The sequence below is a fragment of the Schistocerca cancellata genome, chromosome 1, assembly GCF_023864275.1.
Source record: "Schistocerca cancellata isolate TAMUIC-IGC-003103 chromosome 1, iqSchCanc2.1, whole genome shotgun sequence".
NCBI lineage: Eukaryota > Metazoa > Arthropoda > Insecta > Orthoptera > Acrididae > Schistocerca > Schistocerca cancellata.
In genome coordinates, this window is record NC_064626.1 from 816,831,405 (window position 1) to 816,852,428 (window position 21,024).

A 21,024-nucleotide genomic window follows, 5' to 3' on the forward strand; every position below is an offset into this window, starting at 1 on the left:
AGCCAAAACGTTGCCATGCACGTTGAATGTATACCAAAGACAAGTATATCCTTTGAAATGTCTTACGGAACTGTTACAGCACCCTTCGTGTTCACTCTATACACATATTATCTGACTAATAGGGTCATAGAAACATTACAACACATGTGTTGTCTTCTATACCAGTGCTCGCCTTATAGGAACTGAGCGCGAATTATAAACTGGTGTTACAGCTGACATTACGCCCAACAGACACGTTTTAACGCACCGCGTTGTGCTAGTAACGGCCAATACAGTCCTAAAGCAGACTCGAACCATGTCAAAATATTTTTCATTCGTATACAGATCCTATAATGCGACAACTACTATATATGACCACATACGTGTTGTAATATTTCGACGACGAAATGTCATTCAGACATGTGGATATGTCTTGCACTTGATGATGGCTATGAAGCCGAAAACAACATAGTGTGATATAAATGCACTCATAGTAAAATTGAGACGATTTCAGGGAAAAATAATGACTGTAGTGCCTAACAAAGGAAAAATTATTAATTGAAGACAAAGTTTGTAAATGAGTCCACAACCATTTTCGGCACTTTATTTTCACAATTCCGTCTTGATTACACAGATTTCTTACACTTTATTACCGCTTTCGGCGTACTGCCATCCTCAGGTCTGTTACAAGGAGTAATATTGTGTAAGCGACAGGTTCAATAAGTTAACGCTAAATCTAACAAGTCTTAGATACACATAAAATATAAAACTATAAAATGTTTATAGCCACGTATATCAGCCATACATACGATTAAAATATTCTGATGTAAATCATTGTCAAGTTAAACATGTGAGAACATGGCATGTGCTGGTTATACTCAGATTGCGTCTGGTATTTATACAAGAGACCAATGCCAGCAGAGGGCAGTTACTGCTGAATGAACAGAATGAACTCAATCTATGTGATTATTTTGATATATTCAGAGCCCTACTAGTTTGAGTATGTAGAGCACACCAGCGCATGACGTGCGCCGGCCACCGACAACGCGGAGACGGGGCCTCTTCCGTAAGCTCCACCACAGGAAAGCAAGAACACCACGACATGTCGCCATCGAGACCACACGCTGGATATAATATCGACTATCGATTTTTTTTACTTCTAACGAATAGTTACTATGTTATTAACTGTACTACAATTTCGTATATGGTAACTGATCTGTCAGGCTGGAAGATTTTTTTGATATTTTATTTTTTCACTTTTTATACTAGCTTCTAGAGGTTGTATGTTTTACCTAGTCATACTAATGGCTGTATTACATTAGTAGTTGTACTTTTTATGGAATTTTGGTATGAATTCAATTTCACATCAGTTACATTTAATTGTCAGACGTTCGTTTTGCTATGGGAAGTAATTAAAAAATGAAAAATAAAAATAAAAAAATAAAAAATAAATTTTTAGCTAATGACTCCGCAATTTAATCACCACATTGGCGACACTGGTTTAATGTGCACTCTAGCTAACGTGACCACTGCTCGCATTGGTCTCTTGTATAAATACCAGACGCAATCTGAGTATTACCAGCACATACCATGTACCCACATGTTTAACTTGACGATGATTTACATCAGAATATTTTAATCGCATGTATAGCTGATATAGGTGGCTATAAACATTTTATAATTTTAAATTTTATGTATCACTAAGACTTGTTAGATTTAGCGTTAACTTATTGAACCTGTCGCTTACACAATATTTATCCTTGTAACAGACCTGAGGGTGGCAGTATGCCGAAAGCGGTAATAACGTGTAATAAATCTGTGTAATCAAGACGGACTTGTGAAAATAAAGGAAGAATTGTCAGAAGTGTTAGACTTGACGCATTCCCGACATTTTCTCGGTTGGAACAGTGCCAACACAATCAGAAAATTTTTGCTTTAATCCATAGACGCACTTCTATTTTGTCTATTCCCTAATACTTACGGCACTAAGTATCATAATCAGGCCACCCTGCTGTTGCTCTGGTCTTCAGTCCTGAGACTGGTTTGATGCAGCTCTCCATGCCACTCTATCCTGTGCAATCTTCTTCATCTTCCAGTACTGCAGCCTACATCCTTCTGAATCTGTTTAGTGTATTCATCTCTTGGTCTCCCTCTACGATTTTTACCCTCCACGCTGCCCTCCAATACTAATTTGGTGATCCCTTGATGCCTCAGAACATGTCCTACCAACCGATGCCATCTTCTAGTCAAGTTGATCCACAAACTCCTCTTCTCCCCAATCCTATTCAATACCTCCTCATTACTTATATGATCTACCCATCTAATCTTCAGTAGTCTTCTGTAGCACCACATTTCGAAAGCTTCAATTCTCTTCATGTCCAAACTACTTATCGTCCATTTTTCACTTCCATAAATGGCTACACTCCATACAAAAACTTTCAGAAACGACTTCCTGACGCTTAAATCTATACTCGATGTTAACAAATTTCTCTTCTTCAGAAACGCTTTCCTTCCCATTGCTAGTCTACATTTTATATCCTCTCTACTTCGACAATCATCAGTTATTTTGCTCCCCAAATAGCAAAACGCCTTTACTACTTTAAGTGTCTCATTTCCTAATCTAATTCCCTCAGCATCACCAGACTTAATTCGACTACATTCCATTATCCTCGATTTGATTTTGTTGATGTTCATCTTATATCTTTCCTTCAAGACACTGTCCATTGCGCCAACCGCTCTTCCAAGTCCTTTGCTGTCTCTGACAGAATTACACTGTCATCGGCGAACCTCAAAGTTTTTATTTCTTCTCTATGGATTTTAATACCTACACCGAATTTTTCTTCTGTTTCCTTTACTGCTTGCTCAATATGCAGATTGAATAACACCTGGGAGAGGCTACAACCCTATCTCACTCCCCTCCCAACCACTGCTTCTCTTTCATGCCCCTCGACTCTGCTAACTGCAATCTGGTTTCTGTACAAATTGTAAATAGACTTTCGCTCCCTGTATTTTACCCCTGCCACATTCAGAATTTGAAAGAGAATATTCCAGTCAACATTGTTAAAAGCTTTCTCCAAGTCTACAAATGCTAGAAACGTAGGTTTGCCTTTTCTTAATCTAGCTTCTAAGATACGTCGTAGGGTCAGTATTGCCTCACGTGTTCCCATACTTATATGGAATCCAAACTGATCTTCCCCAAGGTCGGCTTCTACCAGTTTTTCCATTCGTCTGTAAAGAATTCGCGTTAGTATTTTGCAGCCGTGATTTATTAAACTGACAGTTCGGTAATTTTCACATCTGTCAACACCTGCTTTCTCTGGGATTGGAATTATTATATTCTTCTTGAAGTCTGAGGGTATTTCGCCTGTCTCATACATTTTTCTCACCAGATGGTAGAGTTTTGTCAGGACTGGCTCTCCCAAGGCTGTCAGTAGTTCTAATGGGATGTTGTCTACTCCCGTTGCCTTGTTTCGACTTAGGTCTTTCAGTGCTCTATCAAACTCTTCACGCAGTATCATATCTCCCATTTCATCTTCATCCACATCCTCTTCCCTTTCTATAACATTGCCCTCAAGTACATCGCCCTTGTATAGTCCCTCTATATATCCTTCCACCTTTCTGCTTTCCCTTCTTTGCTTAGAACTGGGTTTCCATCTGAGCTCTTGATATTTATACAAGTGGTTCTCTTTTCTCCAAAGGTCTCTTTAATTTTCCTGTAGGCAGTATCTATCTTACCCCTAGTGCTATGTGCCTCTACATCCTTACATTTGTCCTCTAGCCATCCTTGCTTAGCCATTTTGCACTTCCTGTCGATCTCATTTTTGAGACGTTTGTATTCCTGTTTGCCTGCTTCATTTATTACATTTTTATATTTTTCCTTTCATCAATTAAATTCAATATAACTTCTGTTATCCAAGGATTTCTACTATCCCTCGTCTTTTTACCTACTTGATCCTCTGCTGCCTTCACTATTTCGTCTCTCAAAGCTACCCATTCTTCATCTACTGTATTTCTTTCCCCCATTCCTGTCAATTGTTCCCTTATGCTCTCCCTGAAACTCTGTACAACCTCTGGTTTAGTCAGTTTATCCAGGTCCCATCTCCTTAAATTCCCACCTTTTTGCAGTTGCTTCAGTTTTAATCTACAGTTCATAACCAATACATTGTGGTCGGAGTCCACATCTACCCATGAAAATGTCTTACAATTTAAAACCTGGTTCCTAAATCTCTGTCTTACCATTATACAGGGTGTTACAAAAAGGTACAGCCAAACTTTCAGGAAACATTCCTCACACACAAAGAAAGAAAATATGTTATGTGGACACGTGTCCGGAAACCCTTACTTTCCACGTTGGAGCTCATTTTACTAGTTCTCTTCAAATCACATTAATCATGGAATGGAAACACACAGCAACAGAACGTACCAGCGTGACTTCAAACACTTTATTACAGGAAATGTTCAAAATGTCCTCCGTTAGCGAGGATACATGCATCCACCCCCCGTCGCATGGAATCCCTGATGCGGTGATGCAGCCCTGGAGAATGGCGAATTGTATCACAGCCGTCCACAATACGAGAACGAAGAGTCTCTACATTTGGTACCGGGGTTGCGTCGACAAGAGCTTTCAAATGCCCCCATAAATGAAAGTCAACAGGGTTGAGGTCAAGAGAGCGCGGAGGCCATGGAATTGGTCCACCTCTACCAATCCATCGGTCATCGAATCTGTTGTTGAGAAGCGTGCGAACACTTCGACCTAAATGTACAGGAGCTCCATCGCGCATGAACCACATGTTGTGTCGTACTTGTAAAGGCACATGTTCTAGCAGCACAGGTAGAGTATCCCGTATGAAATCATGATAACGCGCTCCATTGAGCGTAGGTGGAAGAACGTGGGGCCCAATCAAGACATCACCAACAATGCCTGCCCAAACGTTCACAGAAAATCTGCGTTGATGACGTGATTGCACAATTGCGTGCGGATTCTCGTCAGCCCACACATGTTGATTGTGAAAATTTACAATTTGATCCCGTTGGAATGACGCCTCATCCGTAAAGAGAACATTTGCACTGAAATGAGGATTGACACATTGTTGGATGAACCATTCGCAGAAGTGTACCCGTGGAGGCCAATCAGCTGCTGATAGTGCCTGCACACGCTGTACATGGTACGGAAACAACTGGTTCTCCCGTAGCACTCTCCTTACAGTGAGGTGGTCAACGTTACCTTGTACAGCAGTAACTTCTCTGACGCTGACATTAGGGTTACCGTCAACTGCACGAACAATTGCCTCGTCCATTGCAGGTGTCCTCGTCGTTCTAGGTCTTCCCCAGTCGCGAGTCATAGGCTGGAATGTTCCGTGCTCCCTAAGACGCCGATCAATTGCTTCAAACGTCTTCCTGTCTCGATACAAACGTACCGCGCCACGGCTATTGCCCCGTGCTAATCCATACATCAAATGGGCATCTGCCAACTCCGCATTTGTAAACATTGCACTGACTGCAAAACCACGTTCGTGATCAACACTAACCTGTTGATGCTACATACTGATGTGCTTGATGCTAGTACTTTAGAGCAATGAGTCGCATGTCACCACAAGCACCGAAGTCAACATTACGTTCCTTCAATTAGGCCAACTGACGGTGAATCGAGGAAGTAGAGTACATACTGACGAAACTAAAATGAGCTCTAACATGTAAATTAAGCGTTTCCGGACACATGTCCACATAACATCTTTTCTTTATTTGTGTGTGAGGAATGTTTCCTGAAAGTTTGGCCGTACCTTTTTGTAACACCCTGTATAATCTATCTGAAACCTGTCAGTATCTCCAGGCTTTTTCCAGGTATACAACCATACAAAATTCTTTTATGATTCTTGAACCAAGTGTTAGCTATGATTAAGTTGTGCTCTGTGCAAAATTCTACCAGGCGGCTTCCTCTTTCATTTCTTACCCCCAATCCATTTACACCTACTACGTTTCCTTCTCTTCCTTTTCCTACTATCGAATTCCAGTCACCCATGGCTATTAAATTTTCGTCTCCCTTCACTATCTGAATAATTTCTTTTATTTCATCATACATTTCTTCAATTTCTTCGTCATCTGCAGAACTAGTTGGCATATAAACTTGTACTACTGTCGTAAGCGTGGACTTCGTGTCTATCTTGGCCACAATAAAGCGTTCAATATGTTGTTTGTAGTAGCTTACCCGAACTCCTATTTTTCTATTCATTATTAAACCTACTCCTGCATTACCCCTATTTAATTTTGTATTTATAACCCTGTATTCACCTGACCAAAAGTCTTGTTCCTCCTTCCAGCGAACTTCACTAATTCCTACTATATCTAACTTTAACCTATCCATTTCCCTTTTTAAATTTTCTAACCTACCTGCTCGATTAAGGGATCTGACATTCCACGCTCCGATCCGTAAAACGCCAGTTTTCTTTCTCCTGATAATGACGTCCTCTTGAGTAGTCCCCGCCCGGAGATCCGAATGGGGGACTATTTTACCTCCGCAATATTTTACCCAAGAGGACGCCATCATCATTTAACCATACAGTAAAGCTGCATGCCCTCGGGAAAAATTACGGCTGTAGTTTCCCCTTGCTTTCAGCAGTTTCGCAGTACCAGCACAGCAAGGCCGTTTTGGTTAGCGTTACAAGGCCAGATCAGTCAATCATCGAGACTGTTGCCCCTGCAACTACTGAAAAGGCTACTGCCCCTCTTCAGGCCACCCTATGATCAAAAAATTGAACTATTTGTAACTGTTTATATTTTTCCCGGCAAGTTCTGGTAAAGAAGCATCTGACCATCATTTATGTGGTGACGACAGTTAACTTTCGCAAGCCCAACGGAAAACAGACTCTTTTGTCACAGAAAGAAATGCTTAGTTAGTACCACAAAAAAAAACATACGTGAACTACGGGATGCACAGATTATCAACTCATAGTGTAACTGAGATCTCCTTATAAGAGATCATCCATGCAGTGCACTTATTCGTGCAGTTTGTCTAATGTGAAACAACGCTGAACCGCACTTAAAAGTAAAATCACTAATCTCAGAACACAAAACGAGCTATATGAAGTGTGTGCTGGTTGCGAGGCTGCATTTAGCATCAGTCTGCTATATGATATTTTGTCTAAAACCGCTGAGAAATTACGAAATATGAAATAATACTAGTGACGTTGTGGAATGGAGGGGAGAGTTGCGTGTATTGATACGGCTACTAATTTGTACCTCTTCTATGAAATTCATACATCTTGCACTAACGGACATTTAGTGGGATCAGCGTGAGCTACGTGCTTCTTGGCGCCGTTTTGTCAGCCATGAGTTCTGCATGTTGAGGAACAGATCGTCGAAAGACAGTCTTGTAGTTTTCGTTTAATACACTCCTGGAAATGGAAAAAAGAACACATTGACACCGGTGTGTCAGACCCACCATACTTGCTCCGGACACTGCGAGAGGGCTGTACAAGCAATGATCACACGCACGGCACAGCGGACACACCAGGAACCGCCGTGTTGGCCGTCGAATGGCGCTAGCTGCGCAGCATTTGTGCACCGCCGCCGTCAGTGTCAGCCAGTTTGCCGTGGCATACGGAGCTCCATCGCAGTCTTTAACACTGGTAGCATGCCGCGACAGTGTGGACGTGAACCGTATGTGCAGTTGACGGACTTTGGGCGAGGGCGTATAGTGGGCATGCGGGAGGCCGGGTGGACGCACCGCCGAATTGCTCAACACGTGGGGCGTGAGGTCTCCACAGTACATCGATGTTGTCGCCAGTGGTCGGCGGAAGGTGCACGTGCCCGTCGACCTGGGACCGGACCGCAGCGACGCACGGATGCACGCCAAGACCGTAGGATCCTACGCAGTGCCGTAGGGGACCGCACCGCCACTTCCCAGCAAATTAGGGACACTGTTGCTCCTGGGGTATCGGCGACGACCATTCGCAACCGTCTCCATGAAGCTGGGCTACGGTCCCGCACACCGTTAGGCCGTCTTCCGCTCACGCCCCAACATCGTGCACCCGCCTCCAGTGGTGTCGCGACAGGCGTGAATGGAGGGACGAATGGAGACGTGTCGTCTTCAGCGATGAGAGTCGCTTCTGCCTTGGTGCCAATGATGGTCGTATGCGTGTTTGGCGCCGTGCAGGTGAGCGCCACAATCAGGACTGCATACGACCGAGGCACACAGGGCCAACACCCGGCATCATGGTGTGGGGAGCGATCTCCTACACTGGCCGTACACCACTGGTGATCGTCGAGGGGACACTGAATAGTGCACGGTACATCCAAACCGTCATCGAACCCATCGTTCTACCATTCCTAGACCGGCAAGGGAACTTGCTGTTCCATCAGGACAATGCACGTCCGCATGTATCCCGTGCCACCCAACGTGCTCTAGAAGGTGTAAGTCAACTACCCTGGCCAGCAAGATCTCCGGATCTGTCCCCCACTGAGCATGTTTGGGACTGGATGAAGCGTCGTCTCACGCGGTCTGCACGTCCAGCACGAACGCTGGTCCAACTGAGGCGCCAGGTGGAAATGGCATGGCAAGCCGTTCCACAGGACTACATCCAGCATCTCTACGATCGTCTCCATGGGAGAACAGCAGCCTGCATTGCTGCGAAAGGTGGATATACACTGTACTAGTGCCGACATTGTGCATGCTCTGTTGCCTGTGTCTATGTGCCTGTGGTTCTCTCAGTGTGATCATGTGATGTATCTGACCCCAGGAATGTGTCAATAAAGTTTCCCCTTCCTGGAACAATGAATTCACGGTGTTCTTATTTCAGTTTCCAGGAGTGTATTTTGCACACATGCCGAAGGTTCAAAAATGGTTCAAATGGCTCTGAGCACTATGGGACTTAACTTCTGATGTCATCAGTCCCCTAGAACTATGAACTACTTAAACCTAACTAACCAAAGGACATCACACACGTCCATGCCCGAGGCGGGATTCGATCCTGTTACCGTAGCAGTCGCGCGGTTCCAGACTGTAGCGCCTAGAACAGCTCGGCCACTCCGGCCGGCGACGTGCCGAAGGGGCTTACTGTTATAAGGTAAATGGCAATGTAATGTATCATTTAAGGGAAAATTATCATGATATCTATGCAATGCTCCGTCGGTTCTTGGAGAAACATAAACATATAAGAAACTTGAATACAACTTATTAACCTTTCAGAAATAATGCGGAACATTAACGCGTTGTATTCAAGAATATACATGAAAAAAATACCTTATTTTTCAGTTAGTCGTGAATCTGTTATAGTTGTGATTCATTTGTAAGAAACCTATACATAGAAAGGACGACGTGATCTATAACGTAACCCTGTAAGTGTCCGATATTGTACAGGTAGAATTTAAAAACTTGCTCATAAAGTGAGCCTTAAAAATGCGTTTACAATTAGCAGTGCAACACAGGGTTTAGAAAGGATGTCGTGAATTTTCTAATGCGTTCTTTACCCGAGCTGCGCGGTATTAGCCGAGCGGTCTCAGGCGCTGCAGTCATGGACTGTGCGGCTGGTCCCTGGCGGAGGTTCGAGTCCTCCCTCGGGAACGGATGTGTGTGTTTGTCCTTAGGATAATTTAGCTTAAGTAGTGTGTAAACTTAGGGACTGATGACCTTAGCAGTTAAGTCCCATAAGATTTCACACACATTTGAACATTTTTTTTTTTTTTTTTTTTTTTTTGCTTTACCCAAAGTCATTAATCAAACAATTAATTTGCAATTCAGTATCGCAACAGAAAGGCGTTATGGAAAGTGGGGTACAGATGAATGCCATTAGGCTGTAACAGTATATCTAAATGGCATCAGGGGTTAAATAAGTATGCATGCATATAATGTACCTAAGCCAACAATTAAGAGGTACGTGAAAAAGAAAAAAAATGCAAACTGGGGTATAAAACGGAGAAAGTAATTTCCAACGAAGCTGAAAATAAATCGAAAGAGCATATTCTTCTATTGAAAGAGATGATGTTTCGCTTATGCATGTCGGACCTAATACACTTGCTTTCGACATTGCATAAAGAAAATGACTGCCCCATAATTTCAATGCAGAAAATTCATGGAAAGCAAAAAAGTTGGCTAAAGTTGCCTATCCAAGGGATATCACCAAATCTGAGGTAAAGTTAGTTTGAAAGTCCAATCAAAATTTTAAGGCCTAACCAAAGACCAAGTCAACATGGGTTTAGAAAACATCATTCCTGTGGAACACAACTAGCTCTTTATTCACATGAAGTGCTGAGTGCTATTGATAAGGGAATTCAGATCGATTCCGTATTCCTGGATTTCCGGAAGGCTTTTGACACTGTACCACACAAGCGGCTCATAGTAAAATTGCGTGATTATGGAATATCGTCTCAGTTGTGACTGGATTTGCGATTTACTGCCAGAGAGGTCACAGTTCGTAGTAATAGACGGAAAGTCATCGAGTAAAACAGAAGTGATTTCAGGCGTTCCCCAAGTTAGTGTTATAGGCCCTTTGCTGTTCCTTATCTGTATAAACGATATGGGAGACAATCTGAGCAGCCGTCTTCGGTTGTTTGCAGATGACACTGTCGTTTATCGACTAATAAAGTCATCAGAAGATCAAAACAAACTGCAAAACGATTTAGAAAACATATCTGAATGGTGCGAAAAGTTGACCCTAAATAACGAAAAGTGTGAGGTCATCCACATGAGTGCTAAAAGGAACTCGTTAAACTTCGGTTACACGATAAATCAGTCTAATCTAAAAGCCGTAAATTCAACTAAATACCTAGGTATTACAATTACGAACAACTTGAATTGGAAAGAACACATAGAAAATGTTGTGGGGAAGGCTAACCAAAGGCTGAGTTTTATTGGCAGGACACTTAACAGACCTACTAAGGAGACTGCTTATCCGTCCTCTTTTAGGATACTGCTGCGCGGTGTGAGATCCTTACCAGGTAGGACTGACGGAGTGCATCGAAGAAGTTCAAAGAAAGGCAGCACGTTTTGTATTATCGCAAAATATGGGAAACAGTGCCACAGAAATGATACAGGATTTCGGCTGGAAATCATTAAAAGAAAGGCGTTTTTCGTTGCGACGGAATGTTCTCACGAAATTCCAATCATCAACTTTCTCCTCCGAATGCGAAAATATTTTGTTGACACCGACCTCCATAGGGCGGAACGATCACCACGATAAAATAAGGGAAATCAGAGTTCGTACGGAAAGATATAGGTGTTCATTCTTTCCGCGCGCCATACGAGATTGGAATAATAGAGAATTGTGAGGGTGGTTATGAACCCTCTGTCAGGCACTTAAATGTGATTTGCAGAGTATCCATGTAGATGTAGATGTAGAAAGAGCCTTTAAGCTGACGACCAGCCTATGCAAATAAGTTAACAGAAGCAAAGTAGGAAGCAATCTATAAAAACATATTTATCTGTGAAAAGGAAGTGTTTTGAAAACTCTGCGGGTAAGGCACCAAAAAGAGTCTTTAAATAGTAGAATGTTGTTGCGAATTGTGCGAAGATGATCAAATGAAAGAAAAATTGCCAGATACAATAAATTTATGGAAACTGTGTTGGGGGTGGCGAAAGAAGTGAAAAAGTTACATGGCAATGGCTGCAAATAGTGATATAAAAACTAAAATATGCAGTATTTCTTTAAACTTGGGCTAGTACATATATTCAAGTTCAGGGACAAAGTGTATAAGGGGTGTACAATTTATGCACTCACTAGGACAAATTAGAAAACCAGTTCCCTAATTTGTGCCACTTGCAAATGTTTAGAAAGTGAAAGGGACTGTGTTTATTTTCTCAGGATTTCTATTCTTTAAATCAGATGCCAAGTACAACACCTTGTAGTTGAGAATGAAATTGTTTAAATGTTTTTTGACTTACTGTTTAGGACATAATAAATAAAATTTCGAAGATAATGCAATTTAGGCTACTCTTCCCAACGAGATAATTGCGGGGGCAGAAAATTAAACAGCGCGTGGAATCGTAGTATGGCCTGTTGCCGACTATAAGCTAACATGAACGTGTGCTTGTGGGACAAACAAAATAATCCACCGGAAGACAGACACCTGGACGCTGTATTTGCTAACAACCACTACTTTTGGAGAATAAGTAGACCATGAATGCAGCCGATTATATTTGCAACGCGTTGCTTAGGTCAGTAGTATTTAACGATCTAGTCAACAGATTTGCAGCAACATGTAGTGTTCAAATGGTTCAAATGGCTCTGAGCACTATGGGACTTAACATCTGAGGTCATCAGTCCCCTAGAACTTAGAACTACTTAAACCTAACTAACTTAAGGACATCACATACATCCCTGCCCGAGGTAGGATTCGAACCTGCGACCGTAGCGGTCGCGCGGTTCCAGACTGGAGCGCCTAGAACCGCTCGGCCACCAACGGCCGGCAGCATGTAGTGTAACGCCAAGCGACAACAGAGCAGAAAAAAGACACGACATAAGAGTAACGATGACTCAACTCACACCATGCTGAGTTCCAGGTGAATTCTCGCGGCCCGCCACAAACCAAAGAGCCTCGTGTGAGACATCCCACACGTATTGCTACCTGCTAGAGCAATGAGCTATATAAGTATATTTATGTATATGTCTGTTTGGATGAGACAGGATAGCTCGTATGTTAATGTACCAATTAAAGGAGTCGAGGTGAATGGCAGACGCGTTTCAAACTGCCAGCAGAACAGTTTTGTGACTAAGTGAAATCGCTCGCGTGCAGATGCCTTTACTTGCAGAATAGAGAGTTTGATTAATGCGGCGGGTGGGATGAAAGTGCTTTGAGACATGGATCACATGTAAGAAACAAAAAATAAAATAAAACGAAAAATTTTGTTTGGGTAACTGATTTTTTATATTTTCTGTTACCTGTTAAGCTTATTCATCGGAGTGCATCGTAAGTGACTTACTGGCCCAACCATCTGCTTTATTTTCTGAGCCAAATTCTAAAAGATAGGTCAGTAACTGTTGTCAATTACCACACGTTCAGAGTCGGTCCCTAGTCACACTGAACCTACTTTCGTCTCTTGTTCTACGACAACTGACTCGTAGAAAGCTTACGAGCCTGCATCGACAGAATCTTAGCAATAGAATGTAAGACTCATCCACCGTTCGCCGACGTGTAACCACGTCATAGTGATCGGTAGCCCTTCATCACTGCTGTGGCGAACCTATACAAGGAGCATCTTGAAGTAGAGATATTATTGACACAAGGACGACACGTTTTTCTGTGGACACCTGGAACAGAAAAATAAACATGTTATATTTGCCAAGCATAAAATTCTCAATTAAACCTGAAATTCTGGACCAGCTATCTGTCCTCGATGTATTAGTTAAAAAAATAGAGGCGTGGTTGAGCTGTGGACATCCCCATCGTCCAAGATGACACTAGCTTCGAGCAAACGTTCGTGTTTTGAGGAGCACTCAAGCAGCCTCGTGCATCACGATTGACCTACTAAATCTTTCGATCTGAATCCCAAAGAAAATGTTCGGACCTATTTGTGGAACAATGAGTGAAACGCAGCAGTCAGAATTCCCCAATTTGATAGCTCTACGGTACCCAATCATCAATGGCAAACCTGAAAAATGTTGTGGTCAATTTAGCTGAATTGAGGTCATTATCAGGACTACCCTTAGTGTTATAATGTATCAGCGTGATGGCTCTTAGATGTAAGTTTTTTCGGCGTGCTTAGCTTCGTAGTGGTAGAAAGCGTAATTCATTTTCTTTATTTTGCTTCTGTAGGACCTGTGGGGAGCAGGTAGTAATAATTATGGCAAGTATATTTTTATACTCAAATAAACTGTCTGAAGAAAAAAGTGAATCACCCAAAAGGGGAGGAAGAAACTGACTGAAACATGACAGGTTGCGAGCGTACGTGGTGTTGTTGCAGTGATTATAAAATCGAGTCAAACTTACAAAGTGCTTGGCAGTATGAGCCCACGTATCAGTAGAAAGTTGCACGTGCATTTGGTCTAGATGCATTCACATATTCGGTTGGTTCAAAAATGGGTCAAATGGCTCTGAGCACTATGGGACTTAACTTGTGAGGTCATCAGTCCCCTAGAACTTAGAACTACTTAAACCTAACTAACCTAAGGACAGCACACACACATCCATGCCCGAGGCAGGATTCGAACCTGCGATCGTAGCGGCCGCGCGGTTCCAGACTGTAGCGCCTAGAACCGCTCGGCCACCCCGGCCGGCTATTCGGTTGGAAATCGTGTCATAAAGCCATCGTATGCTCTGCAAAGGCAAGATGAGCCATCACTGTTCCAACTGCTCCTTGACATCCTTGGTATCGTCACTGGATCGGAGTTGACGTCCGAGATGATCCCACTCGTGTCTATCGGTGATAGATCTGGGAATCTTGCTTGCCACAGCAGCAACTGAACATCATGCATACCGTTTATGGAAAGACGTGCCATGTATAGGCGAGCATTGTCATGTTGAAAAATGGCAACACGATACTGTCGCATGAGAGGTAACAGAAGAGGACGCAGCATGTCCGTGATGTACCATTGTGCCATCAGGGTTCCCTCAGTCACTACCAACCATACATCTCCAAGCACCGGATTTCCTGGATCTCTCCCCATGTCTCCGCCAAACTTGCCGACGATAGTCGTCCGGCATAGTACAGTACCCCGCGGTTGACTGCTGAACGAAATGCCACGTCATTCACCAGCAGTCAGTGCTTCCCAGTGACGGCACTGCTACAGACGCAGCCAATTGTGTTCTGGTGCTAACTGCAGCCTACGCGTGCGGTGGTATTCCCTTGTCTGGCTCCTGCTGGTCTCTGACCATGCTGCGGGAAGACACAGAATATTGCCGGAGCACCGTTGCTTTTTCTCGGATGGTACTCGCAGATGTGAAGGAGTTACAATGTGCTTGATGTACAATACGGCGATCCACAACTGTGGTGGTCAGACGTGGTCGAGTGGAGCCTTGACGCCGAATACGCGTGCACACACGTTCCCATGCCGTTCAACGTTGGTCCACTTTCCCATATGAATGCCACACAAATCGATGGGGCATCTGTGAGACCCCTCTCAAACGCCCGTCAGGTGCTGATAAAGCTGTCTCACACGAACACGTGGCATCTTCATGTCCTTCACAGTGATCGTCAACATCTGACCCAGTTTACCTACCTGGCCTGGTAGGAAGACTAAACGTGAATGCACTCTGCTGACCGTTCACGCTGACACAGAACATTACAATTCTAGTCATTTACATAGACGTCCGTAGTGTGGACTTGTACAAAGTTGTGCATTTTCAACTTCTCGCGGCATAATGAATAATCCATTAGATTGCGGGCATGCAGCTGCGCAAATAAAATTTCCTCCACTGATATTTCGGCCGCGTATCGTCCGGCCATCTTCAGACTGAGTCACAAGACTGACGACAAGATGCCAAGAGCGGCCTTATATGCTCCACCGTGGCGGTACTGTGCATGCGGGTCACAGATGCTTGTCGGCGGCATAGACATACGCTTACACATGCGCCGCTTGTGGCGAAGGCGTACAGACATTCGATATATATGATCGGCGGCGGTTACACGATGACGACTTCTCTGCAGTTTAATTACTCCAAGAGCCGGATTCCATGCTCTGTCCTAATGAAAACCATTATCTCTAGGGGGGGGGGGGGGGACTAATGACCTCAGTAGTTGAGTCCCATAGTGCTCAGAGCCATTATCTCTATTTATAAAATTGTCAGCTAATCTAATTTCTATAGCTTCCCTGAAGACAGATTCCCAAAAAGAAGAGGTGGATGTTAAAATCTTCACATCACTGTAATTCATGGAATGACCTATATCAATACAATGTTCGGCCACAGCTGACTTGTCTGGCTGTAATAAGCGTGTGTATCTTCAATGCTCCACACACCTCTCATGAACGGTGCGTGTTGTTTGACCTATGTACGACTTCTCACAATTTCCGCAAGGAATCTGGTACACACCAGCTTTACGAAGCTGTAATCGTCCTTCACAGAGCCGAGTAAAGCTGCTATCTTCGTGGGGGGCCGGAAGATCACCTTTATACAGTGTTTCTCAAGAATACGGCCTATCTTCGAGGAAAGAGCACCCACATAGGGCAAAAACGCACTAGATCTGAAGGAATTGCTATCTTCTTCCCCACCACATACCTGATTTTTAGGTTTTGCATCGAATGCTGTACGAATTTGTTGCGGAGAAAATCCGTTCGATTTAAAAATGCTCTTGAGGTATGTGAGCTCTTCTTGCAAATTGTCTTTATCGGATACACAGTGCGCCCGATGCACTAAGGTCTTAAGAATACCTATGGTCTGTGAAGGGTGATGGCAGCTACTGGCATGGAGATACAGATTTGTGTGCGTTGGTTTCCGATATGTCCTAATGTGCCATCCGGACGATACGCGGCCGAAATGTCACTGAAGGTAATTTTATCTGCGCGGCTGCATGCCCGAAATTTAATGGATTGTACAAAGTTACTTTGACGTCCGACCATGTTTCCAGGTACTTCACGTTCTTTTCTCAGGAGGTGTATGAAGGTTGCATAGCCATTGTAGCTATCAGGATAAGAAGCTGTATTTGATAAAAAGCAGTAAATAATAACAATTAAAACAAAAAATTACTTAGAACGAACGACCAAGATTTCCGGAAGTGGAACCTACTTCAGATGTTAGTACGCTGTACAGCAAAAGAAAGTAAGACTTTCAAAGTCATGCTTTGAGCACTAATCATTTCCTTGGTGTTTCCTGCAGCCAGCAAGACGACGAGTAAAGACCTGCTGAAGGTGCGGCTGCCGTTCATCTCGCACGCCGACTGCGAGGCCGCCTTCAGCGCCGACAGGGGCAGCCGCAAGCTGAGGGACGGCATCCGCGGGGACTCCATGCTGTGCGCCGGAGACTTGAAGGGCGGCAAGGACACCTGCCAGGTGCGTCCACCTAGCAGCTCTGGGGCGAACGCGGCGCACGTGCCCCTAAGTGCATCTCACAATTCTTCCTCCCCACACAGGGGTATTTTGCCTTAAAAGCTGGCCAAAAGTCCACTCTTCAAATCCGAGTAACTCCCGGAATGCATAACTTCCTACAATAGTCTGAGAGATGGGGCATTGCTGAGGCAGTGTGATGTTTGCATATTGTGCATTGATATGCAGCAGAGCTAGTCCATCTGAAGCTTCTGTATTGGCCTGAAATCACCTGGTTTGTGGCTGCTTTAAAGTGTGTTTTTACTTGAAGTAAGGTAGAAAGCAATATGGATTTCGAAGATTCGGGTATGTACCGTTATTTGGAATTAATTGTTCAAATGGTTCAAATGGCTCTGAGCACTATGGGACTTAACAGCTATGGTCATCAGCCCCCTAGAACTTAGAACTATTTAAACCTAACTAACCTAAGGACATCACCCAACACCCAGGCATCACGAAATTAATTGTTCTCATTAACATTATTCACTACTTCTGTTGGTACTCATTATTTTTCTTATACTTCATGGTGTTTCTATGCATATTTGTTAACACAGTGGGATCGAAAAATCGTTCCTCTACTGGAAATTTAGAAAAGTACCTGCTGAATACCTCAGTTTACTTTTGTACGAGTGTTTTGATCTAGGAATTGTCAGCTATAATAAAATGTCATCTCCTAAATGAATTCTGAAAGCATTCTTTTATCCTAGGTCCTTAGGCAGCTAAAATGATGACAAGGAAAGGCCTCTATGACCTTCTGAAGTGATGTTCAGAAAAAGAGTTTGGAAAAACATTGGACTTCATAGAAAATTACACTACTGGCAATTAAAACTGCTACACCAAGAAGAAATGCAGATGATAAACCTGTGTTCATTGGACACATATATTGTACTAGAACTGACATGTGATTACATTTTCACCCAGTTTGGGTGCATAGATCCTGAGAAATCAGTACCCAGAACAACCACTTCTGGCTACAATAACGGCCTTGATACGCCTGGGCATTGAGTCAAACAGAGCTTGGATGGCGTGTACAGCTACAGCTGCCCATGCAGTTTCAACACAACACCACAGTTCATCAAGAGTAGTGACTGGCGTATTGTGACAAGCCAGTTGCTCGGCCACCATTGACCAGACGTTTTCAATTGGTGAGAGATCTGGAGAGTGTGCTGGCCAGGGCAGCAGTAAAACATTTTCTGTATCCAGAAAGGCCCGTACAGGACCTGCAACTTGCGGTCGAGCATTATCCTGCTGAAATGTAGGGTTTCGCTTGGATCGAATGAAGGGTAGAGCCACGGGTCGTAACACATCTGAAATGTAACGTCCACAGTTCAAAGTGCCGTCAGTGCGAACAAGAGGTGACTGAGACGTGTAACCAATGGCACCCCATACCATCACGCCGGGTGATAAGCCAGTATGGCGATGACGAATACACGCTTCCAATGTGCGTTCACCGCGATGTCGCCAAACACGGATGCGACCATCATGATGCTGTAAACAGAACCTGGATTCATCCGAAAAATGACGTTTTGCCATTCGTGCATCCAGGTTCGTCGTTGAGTACACCATCGCAGCGCTCCCGTCTGTGATGCAATGTCAAGGGTAAACGCAGCCATGGTCTCCGAGCTGATAGTATACGCTGCTGCAAACGTCGTCGAACTGTTCGTGGAGATGGTTATTATCTTGCAAACGTCCCCATCTGTTGACTCAGGGATCGAGACATGGCTGCATGATCCGTTACAGCTATGCGGATAAGATGCCTGTCATGTCGACTGCTAGTGATACGAGGTCGTTGGGATCCAGCACGGCGTTCCGTATTACCCTCCTGAACCCACCGATTCCATATTCTGCTAACAGTCATTGGATCTCTACCAACGCGAGCAGCAATGTCGCGATACGATCACAACAACCTTTCACCAGGCAACGCCGGTCAACTGCTGTTTTTGTATGAGAAATCGGTTGGAATCTTTCCTCATTTCAGCACGTTGTAGGTGTCGCCACCGGCGCCAACCTTGTGTGAATGCTCTGCAAAGCTAATCATTCGCATATCACAGCATCTTCTTCCTGGCGGTTAAATTTCGCGTCTGTAGCACGTCATCTTCGTGGTGTAGCAATTTTAATGGCCAGTAGTGTATGTAGTAGGTGATCCTACCGTCCCTTATGAAAAAAAGAAATCTTTTAAACATAAATTGTCTCACATAAAGTCACAATTAAAGAAAAGATAGCTTGCTTCACACAAAGTTGGAAGAACCTTCTTAAATATAACAATGATTGGCTGCAAAGTACCATTAAAATTCCATGATTTTTACTCGAGTTGGTAGGCCGCCACAGTCGTTAGCAGAGTGAAGCGAACGCAGCAAAAGGCTCAAGACACAGCTATTGAGAAACAATTTTGGTGCCATAGAATTAACATATGCCAGCCAAATGAAGCTCCGAGGATCTGTAAATGTTGACGGTTCCAACGTGGTTAAATATACTACTTCATCTCCTACACGAGGAGCTAAATTCAGACAAGCATTAGATCGAACTCGTAGAGACTCACAAGCAGAAAAGCGACTTTCACGTATCCAAACGTAGTCATTCTTTGTGGAATCGTGCTGACAAGGGAACAAAACGAAATAATCCGCGTAGCTAATAAGCAGGCCCGTCCCTGTTACAACGTCTTTCAAGAGGCTAAAAAACAGTGCTATCTTATGAGTGAATCATATCACGTGACTGCCAGATGTGTCACATGTGAGCGGTTGTTATACAGGGTGATTCAAAAAGAATACCACAACTTTAGGAATTTAAAACTCTGCAACGACAAAAGGCAGAGCTAAGCACTATCTGTCGGCGAATTAAGGGAGGTATAAAGTTTCATTTAGTTCTACATTTGTTTGCTTGAGGCGCTGTTGACTAGGCGTCAGCGTCAGTAGATGCTAAGATGGCGACCGCTCAACAGAAAGCTTTTTGTGTTATTGAGTACGGCAGAAGTGAATCGACGACAGTTGTTCAGCGTGCATTTCGAACGAATTATGGTGTTAAACCTCCTGATAGGTGGTGTATTAAACGTTGGTATAAACAGTTTACAGAGAATGGGTGTTTGTGCAAAGGGAAAAGTTCTGGACGGCCGAGAACGAGTGATGAAATTGTAGCACGCATCCAGCAAGCATTTGTTCGCAGCCCAGGAAAATCGACTCGCAGAGCTAGCAGAGAGCTGCAAATTCCACAATCAACTGTATGGAGAGTCCTACGAAAAAGGGTGGTTATGAAACCCGAACGTCAACTACCCGAGGCGATGGATCGGCCGCCAGGCAGCCAGTGACAGAGCACTTCATCACTGGCCTCCAAGAAGCCCTGATCTTACCCCCTTCGATTTTTTCTTATGGGGGTATGTTAAGAATATGGTGTTTCGGCCACCTCTCCCAGCCACCATTGATGATTTGAAACGAGAAATAACAGCAGCTATCCAAACTGATACGCCTGATATGCTACAGAGAGTGTGGAACGAGTTGGAGTATCGGGTTGATATTGCTCGAGTGTCTGGAGGGGGCCATATTGAACATCTCTGAACTTGTTTTCGAGTGAAAAAAAACCTTTTTAAATACTCTTTGTAATGATGTATAACAGAAGGTTATATTATGTTTCTTTCATTAAATACACATTTTTAAAGTTGTGGTATTCTTTTTGGTTTTGAATGACCATCCAAATGATGGGTTAAATGCATTCGAACTTAACTATAAATTGGGTTGTAATGGTACACAGAAAATTCTATTTAAACAAAAATTTGTAAACAATCATGATTCTAATGCGAACATATTTCATTCATTTTCACTGACTCACCAACTTGTAGTCGCACTAATAGAGACCCAATTGTTTGGAAAATTCCTACATCATTATCTCCTCACTATTGCAGACCAGTAAGAATTATATTTATTTATGAAATAGCTCATATTACTAACGAAGAAATTGGTTATATCAACAGACAAATTGTTGCTTACAAGGAAAAAAAAATCCAAGGACATAAATTCCATAAAACACACATTGCTGATGCCTGTGGTAGATGCAAAGGTCTGCATTGCAGTAACAGAGGCTCCTTCGATAATTAGATGCTACACTT

General features: G+C 43.4%; 1 protein-coding gene across 1 annotated transcript in view; it reads left to right on the forward strand.

Moving 5' to 3' along the window:
- The window catches only part of LOC126162368 (serine protease snake-like), a 207,123-nt gene that overhangs the window by 161,525 nt on the left and 24,574 nt on the right, over window positions 1–21,024 (forward strand). Inside the window, exon 5 of the mRNA XM_049918825.1 lies at window positions 16,723–16,895. Within this exon, the coding sequence (XP_049774782.1) occupies window positions 16,723–16,895 (173 nt within the window). The remainder of the gene's footprint in view (window positions 1–16,722; window positions 16,896–21,024) is intronic.